Raw genomic sequence first — 27,534 nt, 5'->3', positions numbered from 1 at the left:
TTTCTACCCTTTGTTCCCTATCTTTTCACCAGTTTTCAATCCATGAAAGGACCTTCCCTTTTATCCCATGACAGGTTAATTTACGTGACAGCCTTTGGTGAGGGATCTTGTCAAAGGCTTTCTGGAAATCTAAGTATACTACGTCCACTGGATCCCCCTTGTCCACATGTTTGTTGACCCCTTCAAAGAACTCTAATAGATTAGTAAGACACAATTTCCCTTATAGAAACCATGTTGACTATTGCTCAACAATTTGTTTTTCTATGTGTCTTACAATTTTATTCTTAACTATTCTTTTGATTGATTTGCCAGGTACCGACATTAGACTTACCGGTCTGTAATTGCCAGGATCACCTCTAGAGCCCTTTTTAAATATTGGCGTTACATTAGCTAACTTCCAGTCACTAGATACTGAAGCCGATTTAAGAGACAGGTTACAAATCTTAGTTAATAGTTCCGCAACTTCACATTTGAGTTCTTTCCGAACTCTTGGGTGAATGCCATCTGGTCCCAGTGACTTGTTATTGTTGAGTTTATCAATTAATTCCAAAACTTCCTCTAGTGACACTTCAATCTGTGACAGTTCCTCAGATTTGTTACCCACAAAAGCCAGCTCAGGTTTGGGAATCTCCCTAACTTCCTCAGCCGTGAAGACTGAAGCAAAGAATCCATTTAGTTTCTTCGCAATGACTTTATCATCTTTAAGTGCTCCTTTTGTATCACAAAGCCTGAGTTAGGTGCTGAGTTTCCCTGTGCAATGAATGGTTTGAGATAGGTGCCTAAAATTGGGATCCACAAATGCTAGCACCTCAGCTGAGCTCACCAATGGAAGATGCCAACCAGAGGGGTGTGTGCTAAGCCCCACCCCTCTCTCAGAGATAGAGTCCAGGCTGCTGGGAGGTGCCTAGTGATGCACCAATGGGAACCCCTCTCCTGGAGTCAGTGGCTCAGAAGCCTAAGCTGTTTCTTGGGGCAATGAGGTAGGTGCTTCTCTCACTTTACCCAAAACCTCCACCTTTAGACCACTGGTTAGAGCACTCCCCTGGGATGTGGAAGATGGAGGTTCAGTTTCCCCTCTGCTAGAGAGGGCAAAAGGATTTGCATAGGGATCTCCCATGTCTCAGGAGGGTGTGCTAACCACTGAGCTGTGGGATAGTTGGAGGTGGGGCTCCCTCCATCTCTCATGGTGAAGCTGGCTGAAGAACGGTTGGAGCCTGGGTCTCACATCTCAGTGCCCTAACCACTGGACTATAGAGTCATTCTTTCTCTTTTTCTGTGGCCCAATGACTATTCCACTATGGATAAATACTTAAACAATTGTTGGGGAGGGAGCAAGAGAATGAGAGCACATACAAACACGAGACAGAGTCTGTGGTCAGGGCATAGAATATTAGGGTTGGAAGGGACCTCAGAAGATCATCTAGTCCAGCCCGCTGCTCAAAGAGGGACCAATGTTCAGACAGAATTTTTTTGCCCTAAATGGCCCCTCAAGGATTGAACTTACAAACCCTGGGTTTAGCAGGCCAATGCTCAAACCACTGAGCTATTCCTCCCCAGGCATCCACCTGTGAGACTCTGGGTCCAGTGCCCTTGCTGCCGTAACTTTCATAATTTATCCAGAGTGCAGCAGCTCCAATGGGAGAGATGGAAAGAGCACCTCCTGCCACTGCCAATCAGAATATCCCAGAGCTGAGTGGCTGGAGAACCCTTCTGAAAGGTGGGAGACCCCCTGTTCAAATTCTTTCTCCTCCTGAGGTGAGGGGAATTGAACTGGAGTCTCCCATATCCCAGCTGAGTGCGCTAACTATTGAGCTAAAAGCTATAAAGTAGGTATTATCGCAACGTCCTCTGCTGGCTGGGATTTTGAATAGGATCCAATCTTGGGGGCCATCTACTGGATTGGGTGCCACATTCATGTAGATGGCTGAAAACCTGTCTTCCCCTGGTTCACTGGTCACTCTGGGGCTTCGGTGGGAGATGAGCATCCAGATGCCTAGAATGAGGCAGCCATGCACATGGCCAAAGGCAAGAACATAGGGATCCAGGGAACTTTAATTTTAAAAAACTTCAGTGTCGAGTGAGGTTAGGTGACTGCAGGGTTCAGCAGGCAGTTTGTGAATTGCAGTGAAGCCAAAACTGGGACCTGGGGTTTAGGCACCTAAGTACCTTGGTGGATCTCACCGTCAGCATTTAGCCCTTCTGTTGTACCCACCTCCCCATTCCCATTCCCCTTTCAATGATTCCCTTTTCCCTGGGTACAGGGAGTGACTCCTGTCTGGATTCTCTCTCTGATTCACAGATGATGGGATGGGGAGTGAGCATGAGGAGGAGAATCTGGAGCAGGAAAGTCCTGAGATGGTGGAATTGGACATGATGTTGCTGGGAAGCACTGAAGAGAACATTTTCCAGAGCCCTGAACTTGGAGAAGCCTGTGAGAGTCAGTGTGGACTGGAGAGGCAGCAGGAAAACCACCCAGATGAGAGACTAGGGATATCCACTCACCAGGGAGAAGATTTTAAAGAATTCAACAATATCAGCATCAACTGGAGAACAGAGAAGTCAGGAACCCAGAAAACATGCACTGAGTGTGAGAAAACCTTTTCTTGGAGGTCAGAGCTGCTAATCCATCAGAGACTGCACACGGGGGAGAAACCTTACAAATGCCTCGACTGTGGGAAAAGTTTCACACGAAGCTCAAATCGTAATGCACATCAGAGGATCCACACAGGAGATAAGCCCTATAAATGCACTGAGTGTGGGAAAAGCTTCAGCCAAAGCTCACACCTGGTGAAACATCAGCGGCTGCACGTGGGAGAGAAGCCCTACAAGTGTACAAAATGTGGAAAAAGCTTCAGCTGGAGCTCAGATCTTATTGTTCACCAGAGAATCCACACAGGAGAGAGACCCTATAAATGCCTCGACTGTGGGAAGAGCTTCAATCGGAGCTCGAACCTTAACACACATCAGAGAGCCCACATGGGAGAGGGCCCCTACAATTGCACTGAGTGTGGGAAAAGCTTCAGTTACTGCTCCTCCTTCCTTAGACACCAGAGAACCCACACAGGAGAGAAACCCTACAAATGCACCGAGTGTGGTAAAACCTTCTTCGAGAGCTCAGCCCTTATCAGGCACCAGAGGAGCCACACTGGAGAGATGCCCTACAAATGCACCGAGTGTGGGAAAAACTTCTTTGAGAGCTCATCCCTTATCAAGCACCAGAGGATCCACACTGGAGAGAAGCCCTACAAATGCCCTGACTGCGGGAAGAGCTTCAAGCAGAGCTCATCCCTCATCAATCATCTGAGGACCCACACCGGAGAGAAACCCTACAAATGCACCGACTGTGGGAAAAGCTTCACTGTGAGCTCTGCTCTGATTCGACATCAGAGGATCCACCTGTGATAGACACCAGCTGCCGATTTCCCTTCTGGAGCTTAGCTGCTGCTTACGTGAGGCCTGAAGATAGGTCTGGGAACCAGATCAGGCAGCTGTGGATCCTTTGAGGTGCTGGGTGTTGGAAAGGGCCCTCAGAAAGCCTGGGTGTTTGGTCTCTTGTTATTCATTCAGAGACCTTGTCCAGTCTGTCACTGAACGGAGCTGCCTGGAGAAGGACTATGGTGTTTGAGCTGTTTCAGGCAGGGGCTAGATCTCACCAGGTGTCAGTATGGCATCAGGCATGATGGGGCTCCACTCTCAGATAGGTTGTCTCGATTAATGCACATATTAACAATTAGAAAAGACTGGCCCTTATTTTCCTCTTTCCCTGGTGGTCTCCTCGTCTTCCTCTCTCTCTCTTTCCCCTCTGTCCAGTCACTGGATTGAAGAGGACCCAGGAGAATCCCTGAGAGAATGTACAGAGGTAAAGGAAAAAACTGTGAATCTGAGCTGTCCAGTCAGTGAAACACCCCCAGAGCCAGGGAGATCTGGACATGAGTGTGTTGTGTCTCAGCAAGTCTCCAGGAGGTGCCAGCTGGTTGGGGGCCTGCAAAGCTACAGGAGGAGAGGTGGCCAGATGACACAGAGGCAAAGCCAAACCAGACATCAGGCTGATCTCCTGTGTGCTGGCATGTATTTGAAGGGACACTTCTCATGTATCCATGGAGACCCAAGGGGCAAGTAATGCTCAGGATCTGATTGGATGGCCCAGGGAAGGATTCCTCTGTTTCCTGTCTGTAACTAACTCACAGGGCCCCATGTCTAAACGCAGCTGGGAATCACATTTGGTCTTAGCCCCACAGTAACATCCCTAACCCAGGTGACCCAGCGACAACGCAGTCGCAGGTTGTAGTGAAAATGGAACCTTATCCAATCTTCCCTAAATGGGTTAAAAAGCTCAGGCTTCAGACTGTGTTCAAGGACATAACTAGACACCTTATGACCATGTTAAAGTCAGGTGAGGGGAATCTGTGCTGTAACTGGGACCTGAGTGATAAATGTTGTGTAGATGGGGCCTGGTGTCTACAACACAGTTTTTCCTTGCAGGTGGGGGCCATCAAAACCCTGTTAACAAGCCCAGCTTGAAGCCTGGAACATGCCTACGCTAGAATATGGGCCTCTAACTTGTTTATTTGCCTGTCCACATGGGCAAGAAGAAACACTGTAATTACACAATCTGGCCACAAACTTATTCAAACATGCTGGGCCAGAACCTCAGTGGGTGTAAATCAGTGTAGCTTTGACACCAATGGAGCATGGTTGATTTACACTAGCTGAGGATGTGACCAGGTAATTTCTGCAGGAGCTCTGTATCGGGGCTGTCTGCACTCTTTCCATTTTCTGCCTGCCCTAGTAAAGAAGCTTTGGTTACTGTATGTGTGTGTGTGTGTCTCTGTGTGTTTATTGAGAACCCAGAGGGACTGCAGCCAGGTGACTGAGAAGCCTGCAGCATTGGCCTCTGGGTGCATGTTGTGCATGGCGCATTGCCCAATGTTTGAGGTCTGGACACCCTCCAGCTCACAGTTTCCATATATCTCTGAGTCATGCCTCAAGTCTCTCATTAAAACACTTTTCCCAAGGGGCCCATCAACTCCAGAGAACACGATTGGAGCAAGTTTTCCCCTGGTTTGAGGAAAATTGGTGCCAACTCTGCCAGCACAAAGATGCCCTAAAGCCAGCCTAACACAGCATTGGTTGGTGTGGAGGCAGAGTAGCAACTTCTATACCACCTACCCTCTCTGTGGGTGGTGCAGAGACATGGCTACACTATACCCTGACAGCCTCTGGCTGCTGCACTGACCCTTTGGGGGCACTGGTAACCCATACAAGTCAGGCTGGTCTAACCTGCATCTGGGGTCAAGTGCTCCTAGGATAGGGGAAACATAAAAGATTGATTAAATTCACCTTTTCACCTCCCTTTTGAGTTGCACTGAACATAGGAGCCAAGCAATGTTCTTTCTAATTTTTGATAGGCTGTGTGTGCAAAAAAATTCTTCTGTGCAAATTTTTGTGCGTGTGGTGTTTTGCTGTGTGTAGGATCTGTGTGTGTATGTGCACAGCTTAGAGGAAACTGGAGCTAATGTTTTAAATAGTGGGACTCATACAACAGGTGCTAAATGCCATTGGTAGATCACACTAGCTTTTCAGCAGATTTTACATGGAGATATACCCATCTCCTAGAACTAGAAGGGACCTTGAAAGGTCATTGAGTCCAGCCCCCTGCCTTCACTAGTAGGACCAAGTACTGATTTTGCCCCAGATCCCTAAGTGGTCCCCTGAAGGATTAAACTCACAGCCCTGGGTTTAGCAGGCCAATGTTCAAACCACTGAGCTATCCCTCCCCCCTCAAGTTTCATCCTGTTTCTGTCCATCATCTGTTCAGCTCATTAGCTGTTTTAGGGCATGGTTCTTGCCTTTTGTAGAGTGTTTCAAAATGTTCTTTGTTATTATTTAATTTCTTGAATTTTGTTAAAGTCAGCAGTTCTCTGTTAAACGGGCTCTTGCTTTCATGCAGGGGAAAACTAAAATCAACCAAAAAGTGACTGTGCTGGATGCAGGAATCATTGGGTGAGGTTCTATGGCTTGTGTTATGCAGGAGTTCAGATTAGATGGTCAGTAGGGTCATTCTGGCTTTAACAGCTGTAAAAAGCTGTATAATAATAATAATAATAATGATGTCTCTACCCTGCAGTGATGTAATTTGTCAGAGATGGAGAACAAAGCATGCCCGAGGACTTTACAGTAGTTGTGACATCCCTGAGTGAAGTGGCAAAAGCTTTGAGTGCAAGGCCTGCCTTGGTACTGACTGGCTTATGAGTCCTGGGCTTCATTTTCCCCATCTGTGAGCCCCTAGCCACCTGTGTAAAGAGCTGTTAGAGACTGGATGGAAAGTGTTTATATAGCCTCTCAATGGGATTATTACTCAGCTGCTATATACAAGCAATAACAGCTAACTGCTATTGTCTTCTCAGAACAATGGGGCCTATTGTGTAGCATGCTGGACTAGAACTCAGGAAGCAAGGGTTCTAGTCTTGGCTCTGCTGTAGGGCTGCTCGGTGACTTATGGTAAGTCATGTCCCCATCTATAAAATGGAGATGACTCTCATCTCCTTTCTAAAGCATGTTGAAAGATGTATTTAAGAGCTGAGTATTGGCATTATTCAGAAGAGACTGAAATTTATGCTTCCCTATTGAGACTGCATGTCCCAGGCTTGCTGCTTTCTTTTGCTGTCTGCCTTGGGCACTAAGTGGGTTGCTGAAATCCCCAGACATGGGCACCATACAGCTCATATTCTACAGGTACCCCAGCTCTAAACTGCAGCTGGATTTGCCTGGGACTCTGCAATGGGAGGCTGGGAAGCAGCACTCAGAGAATCACCTAGGTGTAGAGATAGCCTGTGTGCAGATGTTGAGCATGAAGAGATACTCCACAAGGGATCCACTTCAGTCTCCAAGACATACTAAGCAGCCAAATGTACCCCAGCTTCATCCAACTTGTGATCTTATGTGAAACCTTAATGGTAGCCTCTGAGATGTTAAAATAGAATAATGTTACATGTGTAGGATATGTGACAGTCACAATGGAGGAGTTGCAAGGAGTCAGACCTGGATGAAAAACACAATGAAAGTTAAACCAAGATGAATTGCTGAGGGGTGCACTTTCAGTACTGTCTTACGAAGGCCGCTGCTCCCACATTATGATAGACCTGCCCCACCACCGCACACTTTTTTCAGTCCAGTCCAAGACTGTGTGCCAATCTGCTGTCATGAGACTGCCATTACAGTTTTGCACAGGGGTGCAAGTTACTGTCAGCACTGTAGGGGATGGGGAAGTGGCAGAATGCAGACTTTCCTTCTCATTCCCATGTGGTTACTTTTTTGGGTGGTGGGATGTGTATTTAGCTGTCATTAAATTAAGGTTTGGTTTGTGTTCATAAATGTTTGAGGACTCTCAGATGGTGATGTTTAGGTGTTTTTCCCTGTGTTCTCTGTTCCTAGTCTGCAGCTTGCAGAGGTGATGAGGAGTCTCTCCATTTACAGGCAAGTCCTTAGTGCAGATTTATTTGACTTGAATGTGGTATCCATATCACCAGGATGATCTCCAGACTCTCACATGGGGAAGTCATTGGGGGCAATGGTAGCAACTCACCCAAGACACTTCACCCCAGGTGAAGCGACATTGTCCTGCGTGTGATAACCTCCCTTAGGCCTAATTTCAGGGAACTGCACTGGTGCTGTACAAACGATGACAGAGTCCCTAAAGTTCTCTACACACCTTTCAGTAGGAGCTGCTAAGGTACAGAGCTTTTCCCCAACCCAAAACCAACCCCTCTGTGCCTCAGTTTTCCAAAATGGGGGAAATAAGCCTGGCCAGGGGTTGTGTGCATAAATCCATTAATGTTTGTGAGGTGCTTAGATATTACAGCGATAGGAGTCATAAAAGCAGGCGGAGACCCTAGAGTGGCACAGCAAGGTTACCTGTCCTCTGCAGATGTTACTGGCCAGGTGTCCTGCCTAGGTGAGGCTTTTTAAGGAGGTGTCTGCATAGCATGGCTGCCCCTTCCCACTCCTTGAAGGTAGCAGGTTAGGATGGAAATGAGATTTCATGAGTGCCGAGGAGGGGAGATTCTGTGGGAATCTGAGATTGTCTCGGGGGTTCCCCTAATAAAAAAGCCCCAGAGATGATGGGCTTCTGACCCCAAGGACTGCCCAGAGTCCTGCAAGGTCTCTGGTTCATTCCTACTTTTCAGGAAAAAAAAAAGAATCCCTCCTGTGGGGAGCTAGGGAGGGAGTTTCATTGGTTGTGTGAAGCCAGGTCCTACATTTAATTGGATGGCATTTCTCTGTTTGGATGTAAGGTCCTAACTTCTCAGCACTACATCCAATCAGTTCCACATTTCAGGGTTTGTTCTAGGCAGCAGTGGGCAGAACCCTGTTCATTTTGGTGACAATCAACAAAACTGAAATTGGGGAATGGAATGCACATGGAGCCCCAGCATCCACTGAGCACAGCCAGCAGCTACAACCATCCCTGTAATAATCTATAGTTATTATTTATTATTTGTATTGCCATAACAAGTAGGAGCCCTAGTCATGAACCAGCACCCCATGGTGCTAAACACTGTTTGCACATAGAACAAAAGGACAGTCTTTGCTAAGAGACAACAGGGGGAAGAGGTAGGCAGATGAGGGAGAACAAGAAAACAACAAGAAAACAATTGTCACGCTGTCTGGAGTGGCTCATAACTATGAGTGCTAATCTCAGGGCAGACTGTCAGAAAACTGGGCAGACACCCCAAACTGGAACTGTGTTCTAGAATTAGATTTCACCAAACCAGTAACAAATGTTACTCCTGGATCATTGTACCAGAGTCTTACCATGGAGTCATAGACATTCTCCTTAGACTGTCCAGCCTATCTTGCCACCTAGACAGACTGGACTTAGGGCTGGTCTACACTTGGGGGGGGGGGGGATCGATCTAAGATATGCAACTTCAGCTAAAGTCGAAGTATCTTAGTTCGACTTACCTGGCCGTCCTCATGGCGGCAAGTCAACTGCTGTGGCTCCCCTGTCGACTCCGCTTACTCCTCCTGCTGAGGTGGAGTACGGGCATCGATTCAGGGATCGATTTATCACGTCTAGACAAGACACGATAAATCGATCCCCAATAGATTGATTACTACCTGCTGATCAGGCGGGTAGTGTAGACATGGCCTTAATGATAATAGTCACATAAACCAAAAATCACACCACACCAGATTGCTTCCAGTCCCAAGGGACTGGCCACTTACCCTAGATCAATGGGTTCTCCACATCTCACCCCAAAGACAACACTGGCACCCAATTCTGTAGAAACCTAGCTGTAGGTTTATTAGCTAAGAAAAGGAAATGAGAATTATTGAGAGGTTAAAGCAGGTAAAATACACCTCTACCCCACTATAACGTGACCCAATATAACACAAATTGGGATATAATGTGGTCATGCAGTGCTCCGGGGGAAGAGAGGGTGTGCTCTCTGGCAGATCAAAACAAGTTCAATATAACACGGTTTCACCTATAACGTGGTAAGATTTTTTGGCTCCCGAGGACAGCGTTATATCGGGGTAGTCACAGTTTGTAAGTCCAAATGGTAGTAGTAATGTAATGAACTGCCAGTCTCCAAAAAGTATTTCAGGGTACCCAGATAGTATCTGGGAACCTTGGCTTTGTATCTGGTACCCTTCCCTGTAAGAGTCCATATAGTCCAGAGATGCAGGATCATTCCTGGAATCCATACCTATAGCTTCTCAAGGAAAACAAGCCGATGGTGTCTCTACGCACATGGGCTTTTCCTTTGATGATGGTGAGTGAGGAATGCAGTTCGAGTCATTGGCCACCAGTTATCACCATAATGACCACGTGCTTTTCTGTTGAAGTCCTTCATTAGCATTCCACAAGATTTCTTTGTTGTCTGCTTACAGGGGTATGCACAATATAAATGTTTGCTATTTCATTATAACAGGAACAAAGAGGTGAAAACAATACAAGTAACATCCCATTAGCTTTCATGAATTTTAAACACCAACCATACTTATACAAATACCTTGATCTCTATTAATACACAAGTGAATTGGCCTGTGGCCCTGGATTGACCTGGTCTCCCAGTATCACTACAACATCGGGATCCCTAGGGTGCAAACTGGAACTGGGGTACTGCTGAGCCCTCTGGCTTACCAATAGGGTGACCAAATGTCCTGATTTTATAGGGACAGTCCTGTTATTCAGGGCTTTTTCTTATATAGGCACCTATTACCTCCCACTCCTGTCCCAATTTTTCACACTTGCTATCTGGTCACCCTACCAATAGAGGGTGATGGAAGGGTGACCTGCAGGGAGCTCATGGGGGAAATGGAGGGATGCAAGGAGTTCTTGGTGTTAGCAGTGAGCTCAGGCTACACAGTGTGCATGTCAGTTTGCCAGGGGGATATTTTCATATCACCATACATTTTACTCCTATCTGAATATCCTGGGAGTTCCTCCTCCTCCCTGGCTTGATGTCACCATCACAGCTCTTCCAGCCCCCGTTTCCAGTTACATCGCAGTATATGCGGGCAGCCAAGATAAGACCTGCCCCCTGCATCCCTTCTCAGGTGGGTCTTAAGCCTGAAAAGCCATTTGCAGTTCAAACGTGCATTAAACACGGTGCTCAGCACCTCTGGTTACTGCAAAGGAAGGGGGAGGGGGATTCTCCGAGTCTCTCTGGCTTTCCTCTGACCAGGATATAAGGGATTGAACTTCCTGGGTCAGGAGCTGGGGCTGCTGCCTCCATTGTGAGCCGGACTGAGCCACCGCTAGCGCTGTGCTGGGTTGTGTTTCCCTACCGTCCCTCTGTGCACAGCCAGGGGGGCTTTCTCTGCGGGCTGACACTAGCTCCCGGGGCAGCCCCAGGCTCTATCGCCACCAGCTCCTGAGCCGCATACTCCAGGTAATCGCAAGAGAGAACTTGGGGAAAGTGCGGGGGCCGGGCAACAAAGCGAGTGGCGCTGACTCTGCTCAGATGGCCCCTCCACGCCCCCAGCGCTTCTCGCTCCTGTGCGCACTGCCAGGAACCAGGCCAGCGATGGGGGAGGAAATGCCCCTGAGCTGGACCCAGCCAGAGGGGAGGGCAGGCGGGGAAGGAAAGCCTGGAAAGTGGCAGCAGAAGAGAGAACTGGGAAGAGGAATTCCCGGGTCCCGAACCTGCCTAGCTCCGCTCCAAGTGCTGCGGTCACTGATACATCAGTTAGTAAAACTGCCTTTTAAAAACTCTTCTTCATAGCGACGGTTACCTGATGGAAAGGCCACCCGAAAATTGACTTTATTGGGTGGGTTCCTCCCCAGAGAAGCAGAGAGAGAAAAAGCTAGGTGCTGCCTCTGCCTAGTTCAGGGGTGGGCAAACTTTTTGGCTCAAGGGCCACATCTGGTGAGGAAATTGCATGCCTGGCCATGAATGTAGGGCAGCAGGTTGGGTTGTGGAAGGGAGTATGGAGTGTGGTAGAGGGCTTAGGGCAGGGAGTTAAGGGTGTGGGCCCTGGCCTGGTGCCGCTTACCTGGAGTGGTTCCAGGGTGGCAGCGGCATGCAGCAGGTTAAGGCAGGCTCCCTGTGTGCTGTGGCCCTGTGCTGCTTCTGGAAGCAGGTGGCACCACATCCCTGTGGCCTCTGGGGGAGTAGAGGGCTCTGTGTGCCGCCCTCACCTGCAGGTACCTCCTCCCCCAAAGCTCCCGTTGGCTGGGAATGGTGGCCAGTGGGAGCTTCGGGAGAGGACCTGCAGGCAAGGGCAGGGCACAGAGCCCTCTGCCCCTCATTTCCCAGGGGCCACAGGGACATGGTGCCAGCTGCTTCCAGGAGTGGCATGGGGCCTGCAGGGGTGGCAATCCTGCGGGCTGGATCCAAAGCTCTGATGGGCTGGATCCAGCCCGCAGGCTGTAGTTTGCCCACCCCTGGCCTAGTCCCTGCCCTTGAATCCCATAAAATGGATCTTTTGATTATTTGTCTTGCTCACAGATGAGCAGGCTGGGTTCTTTGCAGAAACAAATAAAGATATCCCCCTGCCCTAAGGAGTTGGCATTTCAGGGCTGGATCCTCTTGCCTTGCATCTTATCGTTCACCCTCCGCTCTGCAAAGTGAAGTGACTGCTAATCTGAAGTGGTTGTGGTTTTCCCTCACTTTGCACTTAATCTGCACCAGTGTAAATGACTCTCAAGTATAAGGTTATGGGGAATGAGGCCTTGAGTGTGCTTCTGTGAATAGTTATTCCCATGAGTGAATAGTTGTAGGACTGGCCCCTAAATTAATACATTACATCAGTGACAGTCATAACAGAAAACCTAAGGGGTTAGCGGGTACCCAGGGCAACTATGAGCTCAGCTGGCTACTCTAGAAGGCATAGTCTGACCTCTAGAACAGAGGTCCTCAACCTCTTTCTGAGTCCCCCCAACATGCTATAAAAACTCCATGGCCCACCTGTGCCACAGCAGCTGTTTTTCTGCATATCCAGTAGATTAAAAGCCAGACCTGGCATTAGGGGGTAGCAAGCAGGGCAATTGCCCAGGGCCTCACAACACAGGGGATCCTGCAAAGCTAAATTGCTTGGCCTTTGGCTTTAGTCCCACATGGCAGGGCTTGGGCTTCAGCTTTCTGCCTTGGGCCTCAGTGAATCTAACACTGGCCTTGCTCTCTGCTTTTATTTTAAAGGACACCCTGAAACCTGCTCACGACCCTTCCAGGGGCCCCCGGATCCCTGGTTGAGAACCTCTGCTGTATAGCATAGGTCAAAGAAGATCACCCAGTGATTACTGCATTGAGGCCAATAACGTGTGGCTGAGCTAGAGAGTTCTCTTTTCTCTTCTCTTCTAAGAAAGAGGTATCCAATCTTTTTATTTAGTTTAAAAATTTTAAATGATGAAAAATCCACCACTCCCTTGGGAAGTTGTTAAAAATTGTGCCTTAATTCCATTTTGAGCTCAATTGTCTGCACCATCCAGCCATTGGATTTGTTAAGTTAAAGAGATCTCTCAGTTCTCAAATAATTTGTCAACCTGTTTCCTTTTGCTCATGCTTGGAGCATGACTCGTGTCTGGATTCTCTCCTTCTCCCAGCAGGTGACAGGACTGTGAGTGACAACAAAGCAAGAGAATCTTCAAAGTCTTGCTGGAGAGGAACTGCCTAAGATGTTTCCAAAACGATCCAAAGGAAATGTATCTCAGAAACTAGACCAAGGAAAATCCCTTAAGAGTCAGGGTAGGTCAGAAGCACAGCAGCAAAACCCTTCAGAGGAGAGAGAGAGTAAATCAACCCACCGTGGGAGAGGTGTGAGAAAACGCAAAGACACTATCGTCCGCCAGAGAACATATGCAGGGGAGAGGCCCAACATCTGCATTGAGTGTGGGAAAAGCTTCACCCAGAGCTCAGACCTTACAAATCATCGGAGAATCCACACAGGGGAGAAACCTTATAAATGCATTGACTGCGGGAAAAGCTTCAGCATCAATTCAAACCTTATCCGTCACCAGAGAACCCACTCTGGGGAGAGACCCCACAGCTGCTCTGACTGTGGGAAAAGCTTCACAGACAAATCGACCCAGACCCAGCACCCGTGCGTCCACATGGGTGAGAAGCCCTATAAATGCATTGACTGTGGGAAGAGCTTCAGCCACAGCTCCCACCACAAGAGACGCCTGAGGAGTCCTCCAGGGAAGAAGCAGGACAAATGCACCGGGCGGGACAGCGCTGCCATTGGGAAGGTTAAAAAAACTAAAACCTCAAAGAAGAAAACCTCGACCATTGAGATCCCCATCACATGTGCCGAGTGCTGGCAAAGCTTCAGCCAGAACTCGGACCTGGTCAAACACATGAGGATCCACACAGGAGAGAAACCCTATGAGTGTACTCACTGTGGGAAATGCTTCAATGTCAGTTCAAACCTGATCAGACACCAGAGGATCCACACAGGAGAGAAACCTTATGCATGCTCTGACTGCGGGAAAAGTTTCACTGACAAATCTACCCTGACCCAGCACCATCGGATCCACACGGGAGAGAAACCTTATGAGTGCATTTACTGTGGGAAAAGCTTCAGCCGCAGCTCCCACCACAAGAGGCATCAGAGAACCCACACAGGAGAGAACCCTGTGTCCTTCCTGCCTTTATGGCCCTACCCCACTCAAACATGTTAGGAGTTGGAGGAGGGAAGAAAAGTCCATTATAGCAATAGGAGGCGGTAGCTAGAGGAGATTGGAGCTGTGTGCTTGTGGGATCTGCTTTCTGGTTAGTGGGGTGGTGAGTAGTGGGAGGGAACTGGCATGGCTTTTTAGCAGGGATCGTTAGGGGAGGGTGCTGGTTCTTGGGAGAATCGGTTTTAGTGGTTGGGACTAGGGCTGGTGTTGGGAGGGCAAGTAGCTGGTAGGATAAGGGGTGGGGGAGTGTGTTGTTAAATGTTTACTATTGGCCTGTGTAGAATGGATTGTAGGTTTCTTGCCATTTCCAGGTAGGATGAGTGTCTATGCCCCTGAGAACACCAGCGGGACTAACCCAGACTGGACTCACTGTGGTAGAGGCCACGGGGACGGAGTGGGATCCTAGAAGTGGTTCTCCCAGGAGAGGACTGTGGCACAGCTTTCACACTATGTACACCAAGGGCCTCTCTCCAGCAGCAGCACATTCACATCTATTTAACTAGTTTCGGTCAAAGGCAAATGAGGCCAGCTCCCTTTCTGGTGTTAGAAAAGGAAATTCTCATTCCTACCTTAAACAGACTGCTCAGTTACCACCATTCCCTTCCTTTCTCTTCTGGAATAGACATTGCTGTGCTAGCCCAGCAGTTGTACATGGGGACTCTGTATGCGCTGTAGAACAAATAGTGATTAACAAAATGTTTAAACCAAAAATCACTTCCATTTCTTTGTTCTTGTGGTTCTTACTGTCTCCGGGCTGTAATCTTTCTTCTGTTCCCCACCCCAAATGTAATCAGTTCAGGGAATTCATGGCACTGTTGGCAGAATTCAGGTGACCTGTGAGCTGAAGAGGTCACTGGGAGTTAATGTGGCTCCCCATCCCAAGAGGCTAGACACGTCCAGAGGGGAGCAACCTGTCTCCTTCTCCCCAGCAGCAGCTGCAGCATTGCTCTTTTCTCTCTGGATCATCATTCTCTACCAAGAGGTGCAGAACTGGACTCCTTCAGACATCTTAACCTGCCTCACACTTTCCAGTCAGTTACCCTTCTGTATGTGTGTTTGTAATCAGTCTGTAGCTGTTCAGGAATTCTGAGCTCCTTAATTATTTGTTAATTCTTAATCTACTATTCTCTTTTTTAAAAAGAGACTGAGCTGCCACAATCCCTTGCTCAAATTATTCCCTTTGTTGATGACTTCGGATGCTAACTATGTGCCTTCTTGTACTGGCCCATTCTAAGCTCACCCATAGCCGAGATGTCTCTCTTCCCTCACAAATCCCCACTTGGGGCCCATCCCTTTCTGGCTCCCTAAAATTGCCACTAGAATTTGATTTGGGCATGAGGATCACCCTTGCTTTCTGACTAAACTGTTGTCAGTGTTTAAATACCAGAGTTAATCTGCCTTGGAGTTAAATCCTAAATTCCATGATGGATTAGGTGACATTCTATTAGGTAACCTCTGACAGTGCAGATGCACTGGGATGGTGGTTGAATATCAAGCCTTAATGTTGCTACTTCTTGATGCTTAATTCAAGGATATCAGACTCATTCTTTGTGGATGGCTGAATTACAATTTCTATATGTAGAGCCCTGAAAATCTGTGAATATCCACAGACCATGTTTGTGGAGCGTGGATCTGATACAGATACAGATACAAATTTTGTGTCCATACAGGATTCTGTCTGTTTGGGCTAGACTTGCAAGAGTGCTCACCACTAAAAATGTGGAGCAGATTTTCAAAAGAGCTCTGTACTCAGGAGTTCCTGTTTTTTTGCAGTAGGGAGGGAAGGATTCTCCATTGCTCTTAATGGGAGCTGCTGAATGCTTTTGAAAATCTGGCCCTTAAGAGTCCCTGAGCCAGGAGTGAAAAGTTTACTGACCGGGAACATCTTTCAGTAATGTCTGAGTACAGAATGTGCCTCTAATTAACAAAGTTAAATAGACTCCTAGATTCCAAGACCAGAAGGGACCATTGTGATCATCTACTCTGACAGCAGCAGTCAGCTGTAGAAGAGGGATGCAGGTTGCAGCTAGTCTTCTGAAGGTGGCAGAGGAGAGGGTTCTGTTCCTGGGGTGCCTGGGAACTGGGATGAGAGGTTGACATTTTCCAAAGCCTGGTGCTAAGGGTAGGCATGGGCTTGTGAAAAGGAGGGCCAAGAAAGGTGGGGGGAAAGTGCTCATTTGCTTGTCCGGTCGGGAACTAGAATCCTTTACCCTAGCACTAGTTTCCTGCCAGAAGCAAGCAACAGGGTGGATGACATTGAGTGAGGGTTCTAGACCAAGCTGTGTGCCTAGAGAATGGCAGTGATGAGAATTCAGAAAGGCAATGCCTGATGCACTGTTTGTCCCTGTGCTTCCTGCAGGACAGGGCAGGGCAGGGCAGATCCATATAGCAGGCCGTACCTGCATGCCATAACAGTTCAGTGTTAGAGAGCTGGCCTCAGACTGCCACAACACAGTGACTGAAATCAATAATGCAGAGAGGGAGAGAAATTAAAGGGCATGGGAATGTTCCCTTCTGAGAGCTGAACAGAGCAGGAGATTTAAGGTATGTTTACACTTAAAATGCCACAGTTGCAGCACTGTACTGTGTAGTGAAGAGAGCTTCCACCATCATTGTAGGTACTCCAGCTCCCTGAGAGGCAGCATCTATGGCCACGTCCAGACTAGGAATTAAAATCGATTTTAGATACGCAACTTCAGCTACGAGAATAACGTAGCTGAAGTCGAATTTCTAAAATCGAGGTACTCACCAGTCTGGACGGGGCTCCATCGATGTCCGCGGCTCTCCGTGTCGATTCCGGAACTCCGTTCGGATTGATGGAGTTCCGGAATCGATGTAAGCGCGCTCGGGGATCGATACACCGCGTCCAGACTAGACGCGATATATCGATCCCCGAGCAATCGATTTTAACCCGCCGATGCCGCGGGTTAGTCTGGACGAGGGCTATGTTGACAGGTCTCCCAAAGACATAGTGCTGTTTGCAGTGGGAGTTAGGTCCATGTGGATTTTCAACACCCCTGAGTGACACAATCAACCTAATCCCAGGTATAGACAGTAATATGTTGACAGGAGAGCTCAGGGGCTTGGGTAATGCAATATGGGGCCTCTTATGTTTTTAATATTCTTCAAGGGGAGAAGGTTGAGTAGTATAGTTTTTCCCACTGCAAATGTCACAATTGGCCGTACTTTTTCTAACTTATTTTCACCCTACCAGAATGAGGCACAGGGGAGCAGATCACTCTCCACCCCATGCAGAGGGCTGTTCTCTGCTAGGCTGGATACCTCCCCCCTAGATAGAGCTTTCCAGCCATCCTGGACACTACTCATTATATAATCTCTGTTCACACCTTTTGCTTCTATCACCACTTTCGTCTGAAGAGTCCCAGTCACTTAGGACAAATGGCATTCATGCTCCCGCCATGCTGAGATGCAGCCACTTCTGGAGCAGGAATGTAGTAGTCATATTGTTCCAGCAACAGGGCCCCGGCAGGGTCACAGGTGGGGAAGGGCAGAACCCTGCACCTGAGTGAGAGTCTGTCCAGCCCCGTTTATCCCATCCCAACAAGTGCTTTCTTTGCAACTACGCAGCCCAACTTCCTGCCCCAACTACCAGCTACCAATTACCTTTCCATCCCCTGCTGTTGCTAGGGCTGGATTAAGGCAATCTCAGAATCAAGGTACAGCAAAATTATTGTAGTGCTGCTGTGTCTGCCCGCCTCTTAGTGCGATTGGGGGGTAGGGACATTCTGGAGAGGCTGTGGACACAATAAGGATACCCCTCTGCTCCATTCTTTCCTATCAGCCAGGTTGTATACCTGCTTGGTGGGGGGCTTGCTATGCACTTCCCCTCCTGCCACACTCAGAGCCCTCTGCTGGCAGGGCCGGCTCCAGGCACCACCTTATCAAGCAGGTGCTTGGGGCAGCAATTCCGGAGTGGGTGGCACTTTCAGATATTCGGTGGCAATTTGGCGGAGGGTCCCTCACTCCTGCTTGGAGTGAAGGACCTCCTGCTGAATTGCCACAGATCGCGATTGCGATCGTGGCTTTTTCTTTTTTTTTTTCTTTTTTTTTTTTTTTGCTGCTTCGGGCAGCAAAATTCCTGGAGCTGGCCCTGTCTGCTGGGGAGGGCTTGGCAGCAGAGAGCATGGGGCAACTCTCCCCTCTCATAGCAAGTGTCCCAGGCTTGCTGCACACTCAGGCAGCAGTACTGTCTCAGTTACACTCAGGTCATGTTTTCAAGCTTTTCTTTGCAACTGTGAGAGCTACAAACTGACTCTTTCCCCCCCCAGGAAAGCTTTGGTTGCTGTAATTGTATGACTCCAGAAGCTGGGCTCCAACACATGGAGAAATAGTACCTGTGCCCTACTGCAGCCCTGGCGGCTCTCTGTTCCCATCTGTTACACAAATACCCAGCACCTTCTGGCTCCATCCTCCCTTCTCCTGGTACAGCAGCATCACCAAGGCTCTCTGCTGCCCATGTCAGTTTCAAGCCAGTGGGAGATAATTGCTTTCTATTTATTTATTGAATATAAAATCCCCTGAGTTTTTTTCTCCATTTTTTAAACTGGGGTAACTTCCAGGTTAACCAAGATGGCAGGGGGTTGGTGTGGAAGGGAATTAAACCCCTTTTCAGTCAGCTACCCCCTGCATATTTGGGAATCAAAGTGTTTTACTTCATTTATGTTAATAAAACTCCCCAGCCCCAAAGCAGCACAGTCTCCTGCCCATCCAAACTCCATTACCCATGCACCTCCCCCGCTGCTGCTGCCCCTTGCAACTGCCGTGGAAACTTCTGGCTCCATCCTCCTCTCCGTGCTTGAGTCATTGGACGCTGCCCAGAACCCCTTGCTGCCCACATACAGGGCAGGGTGAGGAGCAGGAGTAAACAACCACTTTATATTTGCTTTTGGAGTATAAAATTTGGTACTTCATCCTTTTCCCCTCTGAATATCAAATATTGATGGAAAAAATTAATGTTCTCCTCAACTGTTGCCATTTGTGTGTAAATGTTGAATGTTATTTGATAGACACAACAGTCTCCTCTGCTACTGTCCCTTTCTTTTGCTAATTATCAGATATTGATCAAATCCCTCAGATTTCACCCTTTTCTCTCTAATTAGTGACTATTGATATTAAAACCCCTTTAAATTACACACTTAAATATCCAATCTCATCCAATTTGGTTGTTTTCTGTGTAATTATGGAGTAGTGATATTTTACATTAATATGAAAATCCTCTCAAGTCTGGGGGTTTCGCATCCTTTTTAATTGCAGCAACTTGGCCTTGAGGTGGAGGGAAACTGTAACCCTGACTCATTACCACAGCTCTCCCTCTGCCATTCACCTGCCCCTCCCTCACTCCATCCTAACTGCTGTGGAACCTTCCGGTGCCATCTCCCGTCCCTGCTGCCCATGTCTGTGGCACAGCATGAGGGAACTGCTCACTTTTGAGTTAATTATCTCATATTGATCTAAAGTCCCCAGAGATTTTATCCCTTTTTTCTCTCCCATTTAAACTGCAGCAACTTTTTCTGTTTCTGGAGGGAGAAGAGCCCTTTCCCCCTTCTGATCTGGGAAGCAAATTGTTTCCCCTTTATGTCAATAAAAATACCCCTAGATGATTATGTCTGCCATTTACCCATTCCCAACTGCCACAGAACCTTCCCATCCTGTCTCCCAACTGCCCCTCCCCTGCAGCTGCCCGCTCCCAGCTGCCACAGAACCTTCCAGTCCCATCTCCCAATGGCCCCACAACTGCCTCTTGCCTGTTGCTATCTGCTTCCAACTGCTGCAGAGCCTTCTCGTCCCATCTCCCAACTGGGCTCCATTCTCCCCTCCCTTCTGAAAGCAGTGTCACTGACAGCTCTGCCTTTGTGAAAGGCAAGCAGGGAGGCTAATCTTCACTTTTGCTACAATCAAACATTGGTATAAAATCCCCTCAGATTTTGTCCCTTTATAATCTCCCTTTTTAAACTGCAGTAACTCTTGGGTTTGGAGGGAGACAGTTGCCGTTAGTTCCTATACCTCCCAACTTGCTAGGGCCAAAATGTGAGATACAATGTATGACAAAAGGGAGGGAAATAATAAAACCCTACAGAAAACTAGAACAGTGGTGGAATCCATCTCTTTAGTATGAAGAATGCTGCACACTTGCTATTTTTTCATTTCTGATACAATTTTCAACAGTAATGAGGGGATGCTTAATTTGTATGAAATTGTGGAACTAAAATGAGTGTGAGTCCATGCTGGTTTTGGAGGAAAAAATATTAATATATTTGCTGATTAATAGGTCTCATATTGGCACCTGCTCCAATCTTGGGGACTGGGTGTGTCAGAGCACCCAGGGAATGGAATGTAGGGCCTTTCACCATTAGGGCTCTGGGTCCAATCCAGCTTCCTCAATTTAGGAGGCAGGTTAATTTTTTAGTGGTGGAGAAGAAGTCAATTAAGAGTATCATCTCAGGCATTATTGTTTCCCTTTCTGGGTATGCATTATGAGTCTGTGCCCCTCAGATAGACAAGTAGGTGTCCATCCCTATATCTGTTATGTTTCAGAGTAGCAGCCGTGTTAGTCTGTATCCGCAAAAAGAACAGGAGTTCTTGTGGCACCTTAGAGACTAACAAATTTATTTCAGCATGAGCTTTTGTGAGCTACAGCTCACTTCTTCGGATGCATAGAATGGAACGCACAGACAGGAGATATTTATACATACAGAGAACATGAAAAGTTGCATACTTCCACCTTTTCATGTTCTCTGTATGTATAAATATCTCCTGTCTGTGCGTTCCATTCTATGCATCCGAAGAAGTGGGCTGTAGCTCACGAAAGCTCATGCTGAAATAAATTTGTTAGTTTCTAAGGTGCCACGAGTACTCCTGTTCTTATATCTGTTATGTGTTCAGATGGGTCTCAGGGCCCTCTGTAGCTCTAATAGGCAAATGGTCCCATGTAGATCCACTTGCCATCAGCCTCCTGTGTATGCTACAGAAGGGGCTGCGTCAGCATTGACTTCTCCCAGCCTTGGACACAGCAGGCAGCGATGGAAATAAGGAGGCTCCATAAAACTGTGTGAGATTCTCCAGGGACCTGGGATTATTTCAGGTCTCAGCCAGAGGTTGCTGGAACAATTTATATAGTGGAGGTGCCGAGAGCCATTGAACCAAACTATAAACCATGGAAACCACTTCAAGCTGGGGGTGGTGCTGCACGCCCAAAACCCCTAGTTCCAGCACCTATGGTCTCAACATAGAATGGCCATGGGACTGATGGGCGCCTAGCCCCAGGGGCTGCCCAGATCCCTGGCTGGCAGCAGGGGCAGGTTTCTCAACTGGGGCTCTGTCTCTGGTTCATTACTTCAGGAGGTTTCTCTCTGCTTAGGAAGCAGAGAAAGATTCTGGCTGGATCCCTCCTGTACCACGTATCTTTCCTGGGAGGGAATGTACAAAGGAAGGTTTAGGTAGCTGAGGCCATAAAAGGAGTCTGGGGAATTGCTACAGGAGAGGGCTGCTCTCTCTCTTTCTTCTGACCAGGAGAATAGGAGTTGAGCTTCTGGGGTCAGAAGCTGCTGCCTGCCTTCATTGTGAGGCACAAATCCTAGCTGAGCAGTTGCTGCCCCAGCCCCTCCACCCGCAGCAGGGTCTGTGCAGGGAGAACCCTTTGTGCCCAGCCAGGTGGGACTATCCAGGGGATGGAACCAGCCCGTGGGGCAGCCCTGGACTCTGCCGACACCAGCTCCTGAATTGCAGACTTCAGGTAATGGGAATAGGGTTGCCAATTTTGGTTGGACATATTCCTGGAGCTTTCATCACATGACATAACCTTCAATTAAAAATTAATCTTTAATTCCTGGAGACTGCAGGACAACCTTGGAGGGTTGGCAACCCTAGATGGGAGAGACCTGGGGCCAGACAGGAAAGTGATTCTGCACAAATGGCCCCTCCTCATCCCAGCTCTGCTCCTGGGTGGGGGCCTGTGAGTCCCAGAGCTCTTGCCCTCCCTGACACCCCCAGGCTCTACTCCCTAAGTGCCTGTAGAACAGGGGTAGGCAACCTATGGCACGGGTGCCGAAGGCGGCATGCGAGCTGATTTTCAGTGGCACTCACACTGCCCGGGTCCTGGCCACCCATTCGGGGGCTCTGCATTTTAATTTAATTTTAAATAAAGCTTCTTAAACTTTTAAAAACCTTATTTACTTTACATACAACAATAGTTTAGTTATATATTATAGACTTATAGACAGAGACCTTCTAAAAATAGAATAGACTCATAGAATATTAGGGTTGGAAGGGACCTCAGGAGGTCATCTAGTCCAACCCTCTGCTCAAAGCAGGATCAATTCCCAGATTTTTACCCCAGTTCCCCAAATAGCCCCCTCAAGGATTGAATTTACTACCCTGGGTTTAGCAGGCTGATGTTCAAACCACTGAGCTATCCCTCCTCCCATGTATTACTGGCACGCAAAACCTTAAATTACAGTGAATAAATGAAGACTCGGCACAGCACTTCTGAAAGGTTGCCGACCCTTGCTGTAGAAGCTGAGCCAGCTCCAGGACAGCAAATGCCCCAGGACTGGGCCAGGGACTGAGTCTCCTAGCCCGAGGTTGAGGGGAGAGGAGTGGGGAGGGAGGTTCCCGGCTCCCAGCCCTGCCCAGACCCATTTCCTGCAGCATCCCAAGGTAGATTGACTTTCCTGGGACAAGATGAGGAGCAGAGAGAGAAAAAGCCAGTTCCTACCTCTGCCTAGTCCCCAAGCTGCTGGGGGAATGTGCAGGGACAATGTAAAGAGAAATCTCCCCAAATGGCTCCTTTTGATTCTACTCTTTTCTAGTGTACTGTTCAGAGAATAGGTTACTAGGAGGGATTAAGATTTTCTCTGTACATTTAGGATTTGTGAGAAATTATTAAGTGTAAAATATATATATATATATATATATATATACATACACACACACACACACATATATATATACACACACACACACACATATATATATATACACACACACACACACACACACACACACACACACACACACACACACAGAGTTCTTTTTATCTGTCATCCCTTTCCACAATTTCCTCTCTCTTCAGTGTAAGGAATGACTTGTCTGCATTCTTTATCTCAGCATATGATGGGACCATCAGAGAATATAAGGAGGAGAATCTTTACCAGAATATTCAGAAAGTGTCCATGCAAGATGTCACCAATAAATCCAAAGGGAATATATGTTACCCAAAGTCTTGAAAAGAGAAAACTCTCTAAGAGCCAGCACAAGTTAGAATGGAGAAAAACCCTCAAGGGGAGAAAGGGAGTAAAACCACTAACCTTGCAGGAGATTTCCTGAATGGCCTCATTTTCCAAGCCATGCACCCGTGGGGAAACCAAACCTATGTATAGAATGTGGGAAAAGTTTTGCTCAGAACTAAGACCTTGTTAATCATCAGAGGATCCACACTGGAAAGAAACCCTGTAAGTGTGGGAAAAGGTTCAATGTGAGCTCGAACCTGAGTCAATACCAGAGGATCCACATGAGGGAGAGACCCTATCTCTTCTCTGACTGTCGGAAAAACTTCACTGACAAATTGACACTCACCAGCACCAGTGCATCCACATAGGAGAGAGACCTTACAAGTTCAATGATTGTGGGAAGAGATTCAGTTGCAACTCCTACCACAAGAGATACCTGAGGAATCCTCCAGGGAAGAAATGGTGTAAATGCACACATCATAGGAACAGTATACAGAAATTCAAAGAGATCAGCATCCAGTGGCATACCCCAATGATCCAGATCCCAAACACATGCACTATATGCTGGAAAAGCTTCAGCCAGAACTCAGACCTTGTTAAGCACCAGAGAATCCACACAAGAGAGAAACCTTACAAGTGCCTCGACTGCATGAAAAGGCTAAGCATCAACTCAAACCTCATAAGGTATCAGCAAATCCACCTGAGAGAGAAGCCCTACCTATGCCTGACTGTGGGAAAAGCTTCAGCTCCAGATAATCCACACTAGGGAGAAAACCTACGAATGTGTCTACTGTGGGAGGAGCTTCAGCCAGCACTCCCACCATAAGAGATATTAGAGAACCCACATGGAGGAGAATCCCATCTCCTTCCTTCCCTTTAGGCACTGCCCCTCTCAGACCTATTAAAGAACTACCTCTTTAAAGAATTGTGAGGGGATCGGTGGTGGGCATTCAGTGAGGAGGAACCTGTGGGCTTTGGTGGAGAAAGCCATTAGTTGGGAAGCAATAAAGGAGTATTTTGGAATTCTTACTGAAGATGAGCTCTCACATTGCAAGCGCAGTAGTGTAACGATGCTGCCTCTGGTGGGACACAACTGAGAGCATCAATTCAGGACAAATTACTTAGAGCAAGGTAGTTACAGCCCAAGGCTCGGGTCCTTTGCACACCAAACCAGCCAAACAGAGAGGACTTTGGTTTTACCGCACTGGTTAACCATAAATCACACAAGCAATTTCCTTAGACCCTCCAGTTTCCTAGTATCACCACCAGTGCCACTCATAATGGGGATGACTGGTAATGAAAACCAATACCCCAGTAAAAGAAAAAAAGAGGTTCTCCTGATCCCAAAGGACCAAGCCCCAGGTCAATATACAAATCAGATCTTACCCACAAATCATGCTGTTGCCAATCCTTTAGAATCTAAAATCGAAAGGTTTATTCATAAAAGAAAGAAATATAGATGAGAGCTAAAACTGTTTAAATGGAATCAGTTACATATAGTAATGGCTAAATTCTTGGTTCAGGCTTGTAGCAGTGATGGAATAAACTGCAGGTTCAAATCAAGTCTCTGGAGTACATCCATATGCATCAATTCCATGGGTGCTCCAGGGCTGGAACACCCACAGGGGGAAATTGGTGGATACTCTGCACCCACCAGCAGCTCCCCACCCTGACCCCCTGACCCAGTTCACCTCTGCCTTCTCCTCTGAGCATGCCGCATACCCGCTTTTTCCCCCTAGCTCCCAATGCTTGCGTCACAAAACAGTTGTTTTGTGCTGCAAGTGCTGGGAGGGAGTGGGGAGGAGGGGGAATGCAGCTTGCTCAGGGAAGAGGCGGGGCTGGGGTGGGGATTTGGAGAAGGGGTCCAATAGGGGCAGGGAGGGGGTGGAGGTGGGGAAGGGACTTTAGGGAAGGGGTTGGAATGGGGGCGGGGCAGGGATGGGGAAAGGGTGGAGTCAGGGCCGGGCCAGCACTGGGGAAAGTTGGCACCTATTAGTACATCCACAGCTGGGATGGGTCATTCAGTCCTTTGTTCAGAGCTTCAATTTGTAGCAAGCTTCCTCCAGCAGTAAGAAGCAAGATTGAAGAGAAAATGGAGATGATGATGATGATGATGCCTTTTATAGTCCTTTTGCCATGTGTCTTATGCTTTCTTTGTTCCAACCTGTATCTGCCTTCTTTCAATGGGTCAGTTGTATAGCTGATGATCCTTAATGGGCCATCAAGCAGGCTAGGCAGTGCTGATGCCAAATTGGCTGGGGTGTCACCCAGAAGCATAGCACAAGTTTGAAATACAGAGAGTATAGAGCCAATACTTGTAACTTTAAATACATCAATGATACATATATACAGATAGCATAATCATAACCAGCAAACCATAATCTTGTCATAGACGCCTCACTGACAACCTTTGTACAATATTTGCTGCAAATATATAACAATGGTTGCAACAATAATCTATATGGTTACAGTTCATGTCAATAATGTCACAAATAGAACCTGAGAGTTACAAACACCAGAGTTAGGAACTAACCAGTCAAACACACAGCTCATTTGGAATCAGAACTGGAAGTATGCAATCAGGCAGCAGCAAAGACAAAAAAAAAAAAAAGAGGCAAATAGAGTAGAGTATTGTGTTAAACTACTCAAAAAATAGAGGGAAAGTTTTTAAAAAAAAAAGAAGATTTGACCATGTAAGGAAACCATTTCTGTGCTTGTTTCACTTAAATTTAAATGGTTAAAAGCAGAATTTTTCTTCTGCATAGTAAAGTTTCAAAGCTGTATCAAGTCAATGTTCACTTGTAACCTTTTGAAATAATCATAATGTTTAATTTAGAGAGTTATGAACATTTCAGAATTACAAACAACCTCCATTCCCAAAGTGTTCGTAACTCTAAGATCCTACCATAACGTGGGAATAGGGGCAGAGCTCTTTTGGACCTGCTGCTCACAAACAGGGAAGAATTAGTGGGGGAAGCAAAAGTGGCTGGGAATCTGGGAGGCAGCGACCATGAGATGGTCAAGTTCAGGATCCTGACAGAAGGAAGAAAGGAGAGCAGCAGAATACGGATCCTGGACTTCAGAAAAGCAGACTTTGACTCCCTCAGGGAACTGATGGACAGGATCCCCTGGGAGAATAACATGAGCGGGAAAGGAGTCCAGGAGAGCTGGCTGTATTCTAAAGAATCCTTATTGAGGTTGCAGGAACAAACCATCCTGATCTGTAGAAAGAATAGTAAATATGGCAGGCGACCAGCTTGACTTAACAGTGAAATCCTTGCTGATCTTAAACACCAAAAAGAAGCTTACAAGAAGTGGAAGATTAGACAAATGACTGGGGAGGAGTATAAAAATATTGCTCAGGCATGCAGGAGTGAAATCAGGAAGGCCATATCACACTTGAAGTTGCAGCTAGCAAGGGATGTTAAGAGTAACAAAAAGGGTTTCTTCATGTATGTTAGCAAAAAGAAGATGGTCAGGGAAAGTGTGGTCCCCTTACTGAATGGGGGAGGCAACCTAGTGACAGAGGATGTGGAAAAAGCTAACGTACTCAATGTTTTTTTTGCCTCTGTCTTCATGAACAAGATCAGCTCCCAGATTACTGCACTGGACAGTATTGGGAGGAAGTGACTAGCTCTCTGTGGAGAAAGAAGTGATTCAAGACTATTTAGAAAAGCTGGAAGAGCGCAAGTCCATGGGGCCAGAAGCACTGCAGCTGAGGGTGCCAAAGGAATTGGTGGATGTGATTGCAGAGCCATTGGCCATTGTCTTTGAAAACTCATGGCAATATCAAGCAGAGTGCCCCAAGTGTCGGTTCTGAGGCCAGTTTTGTTCAATATCTTTATTAAAGATCTGGAGGATGGCGTGACTTGCACCCTCAGCCAGTTTGCAGATGACACTAAACTGGGAGGAGTGGTAGATATGCTGGAGGGTAGGAATAGGATACAGAGGGACCTAGACAAATTAGAGGAATGGACCAAAAGAAATCTGATGAGTGTCAACAAGGACAAGTGCAGAGTCCTGCTCTTAGGAAGGAAGAATCCCATGCACTGTACAGACTAGGAATCGAATGGCTAGGCAGCTGTTCTGCAGAAAAGGACCTAGGGGTTACAGTAGATGAGAAGCTGGATATAAGTTGACAGTGTGCCCTCATTG

At 47.3% G+C, this 27,534-nt stretch overlaps 3 protein-coding genes across 14 annotated transcripts in view; all 3 read left to right on the top strand.

Moving 5' to 3' along the window:
* The window catches only part of LOC115635683 (zinc finger protein 239-like), an 811,791-nt gene extending 806,980 nt beyond the window's left edge, over positions 1-4,811 (top strand). For all 7 annotated transcript variants that reach the window (XM_030534800.1, XM_030534803.1, XM_030534804.1 and 4 more), the window contains one exon: positions 2,300-4,811. In XM_030534800.1, coding sequence (XP_030390660.1) covers positions 2,300-3,402 — 1,103 coding nt within the window. In that variant the 3' untranslated portion in view covers positions 3,403-4,811. The remainder of the gene's footprint in view (positions 1-2,299) is intronic.
* LOC115635670 (zinc finger protein 436-like) overlaps positions 1-27,534 on the top strand; it is a 340,481-nt gene that overhangs the window by 4,192 nt on the left and 308,755 nt on the right. The window lies entirely within an intron of this gene.
* On the top strand, positions 10,735-15,173 carry LOC115635697 (zinc finger protein 436-like). 6 transcript variants are annotated; one of them, XM_030534851.1, is made up of 3 exons: positions 10,735-10,901; positions 12,651-12,819; positions 13,058-15,173. In XM_030534851.1, exon 3 carries the CDS (start codon positions 13,127-13,129, stop codon positions 14,129-14,131), a length of 1,005 nt encoding a protein of 334 aa, XP_030390711.1. In that variant the 5' UTR covers positions 10,735-10,901; positions 12,651-12,819; positions 13,058-13,126; the 3' UTR covers positions 14,132-15,173. The 6 variants fall into 6 exon arrangements, with proteins under 6 accessions (XP_030390711.1, XP_030390710.1, XP_030390712.1 ...); XM_030534850.1 differs by having other exon boundaries at positions 13,055-15,173; XM_030534852.1 differs by lacking the exon at positions 12,651-12,819.

The sequence above is a fragment of the Gopherus evgoodei genome, chromosome 15 (assembly GCF_007399415.2).
Source record: "Gopherus evgoodei ecotype Sinaloan lineage chromosome 15, rGopEvg1_v1.p, whole genome shotgun sequence".
NCBI lineage: Eukaryota > Metazoa > Chordata > Testudines > Testudinidae > Gopherus > Gopherus evgoodei.
Note: the sequence above shows the minus strand (reverse complement) of the source record. Positions and strands in the feature narration are given on the sequence as shown.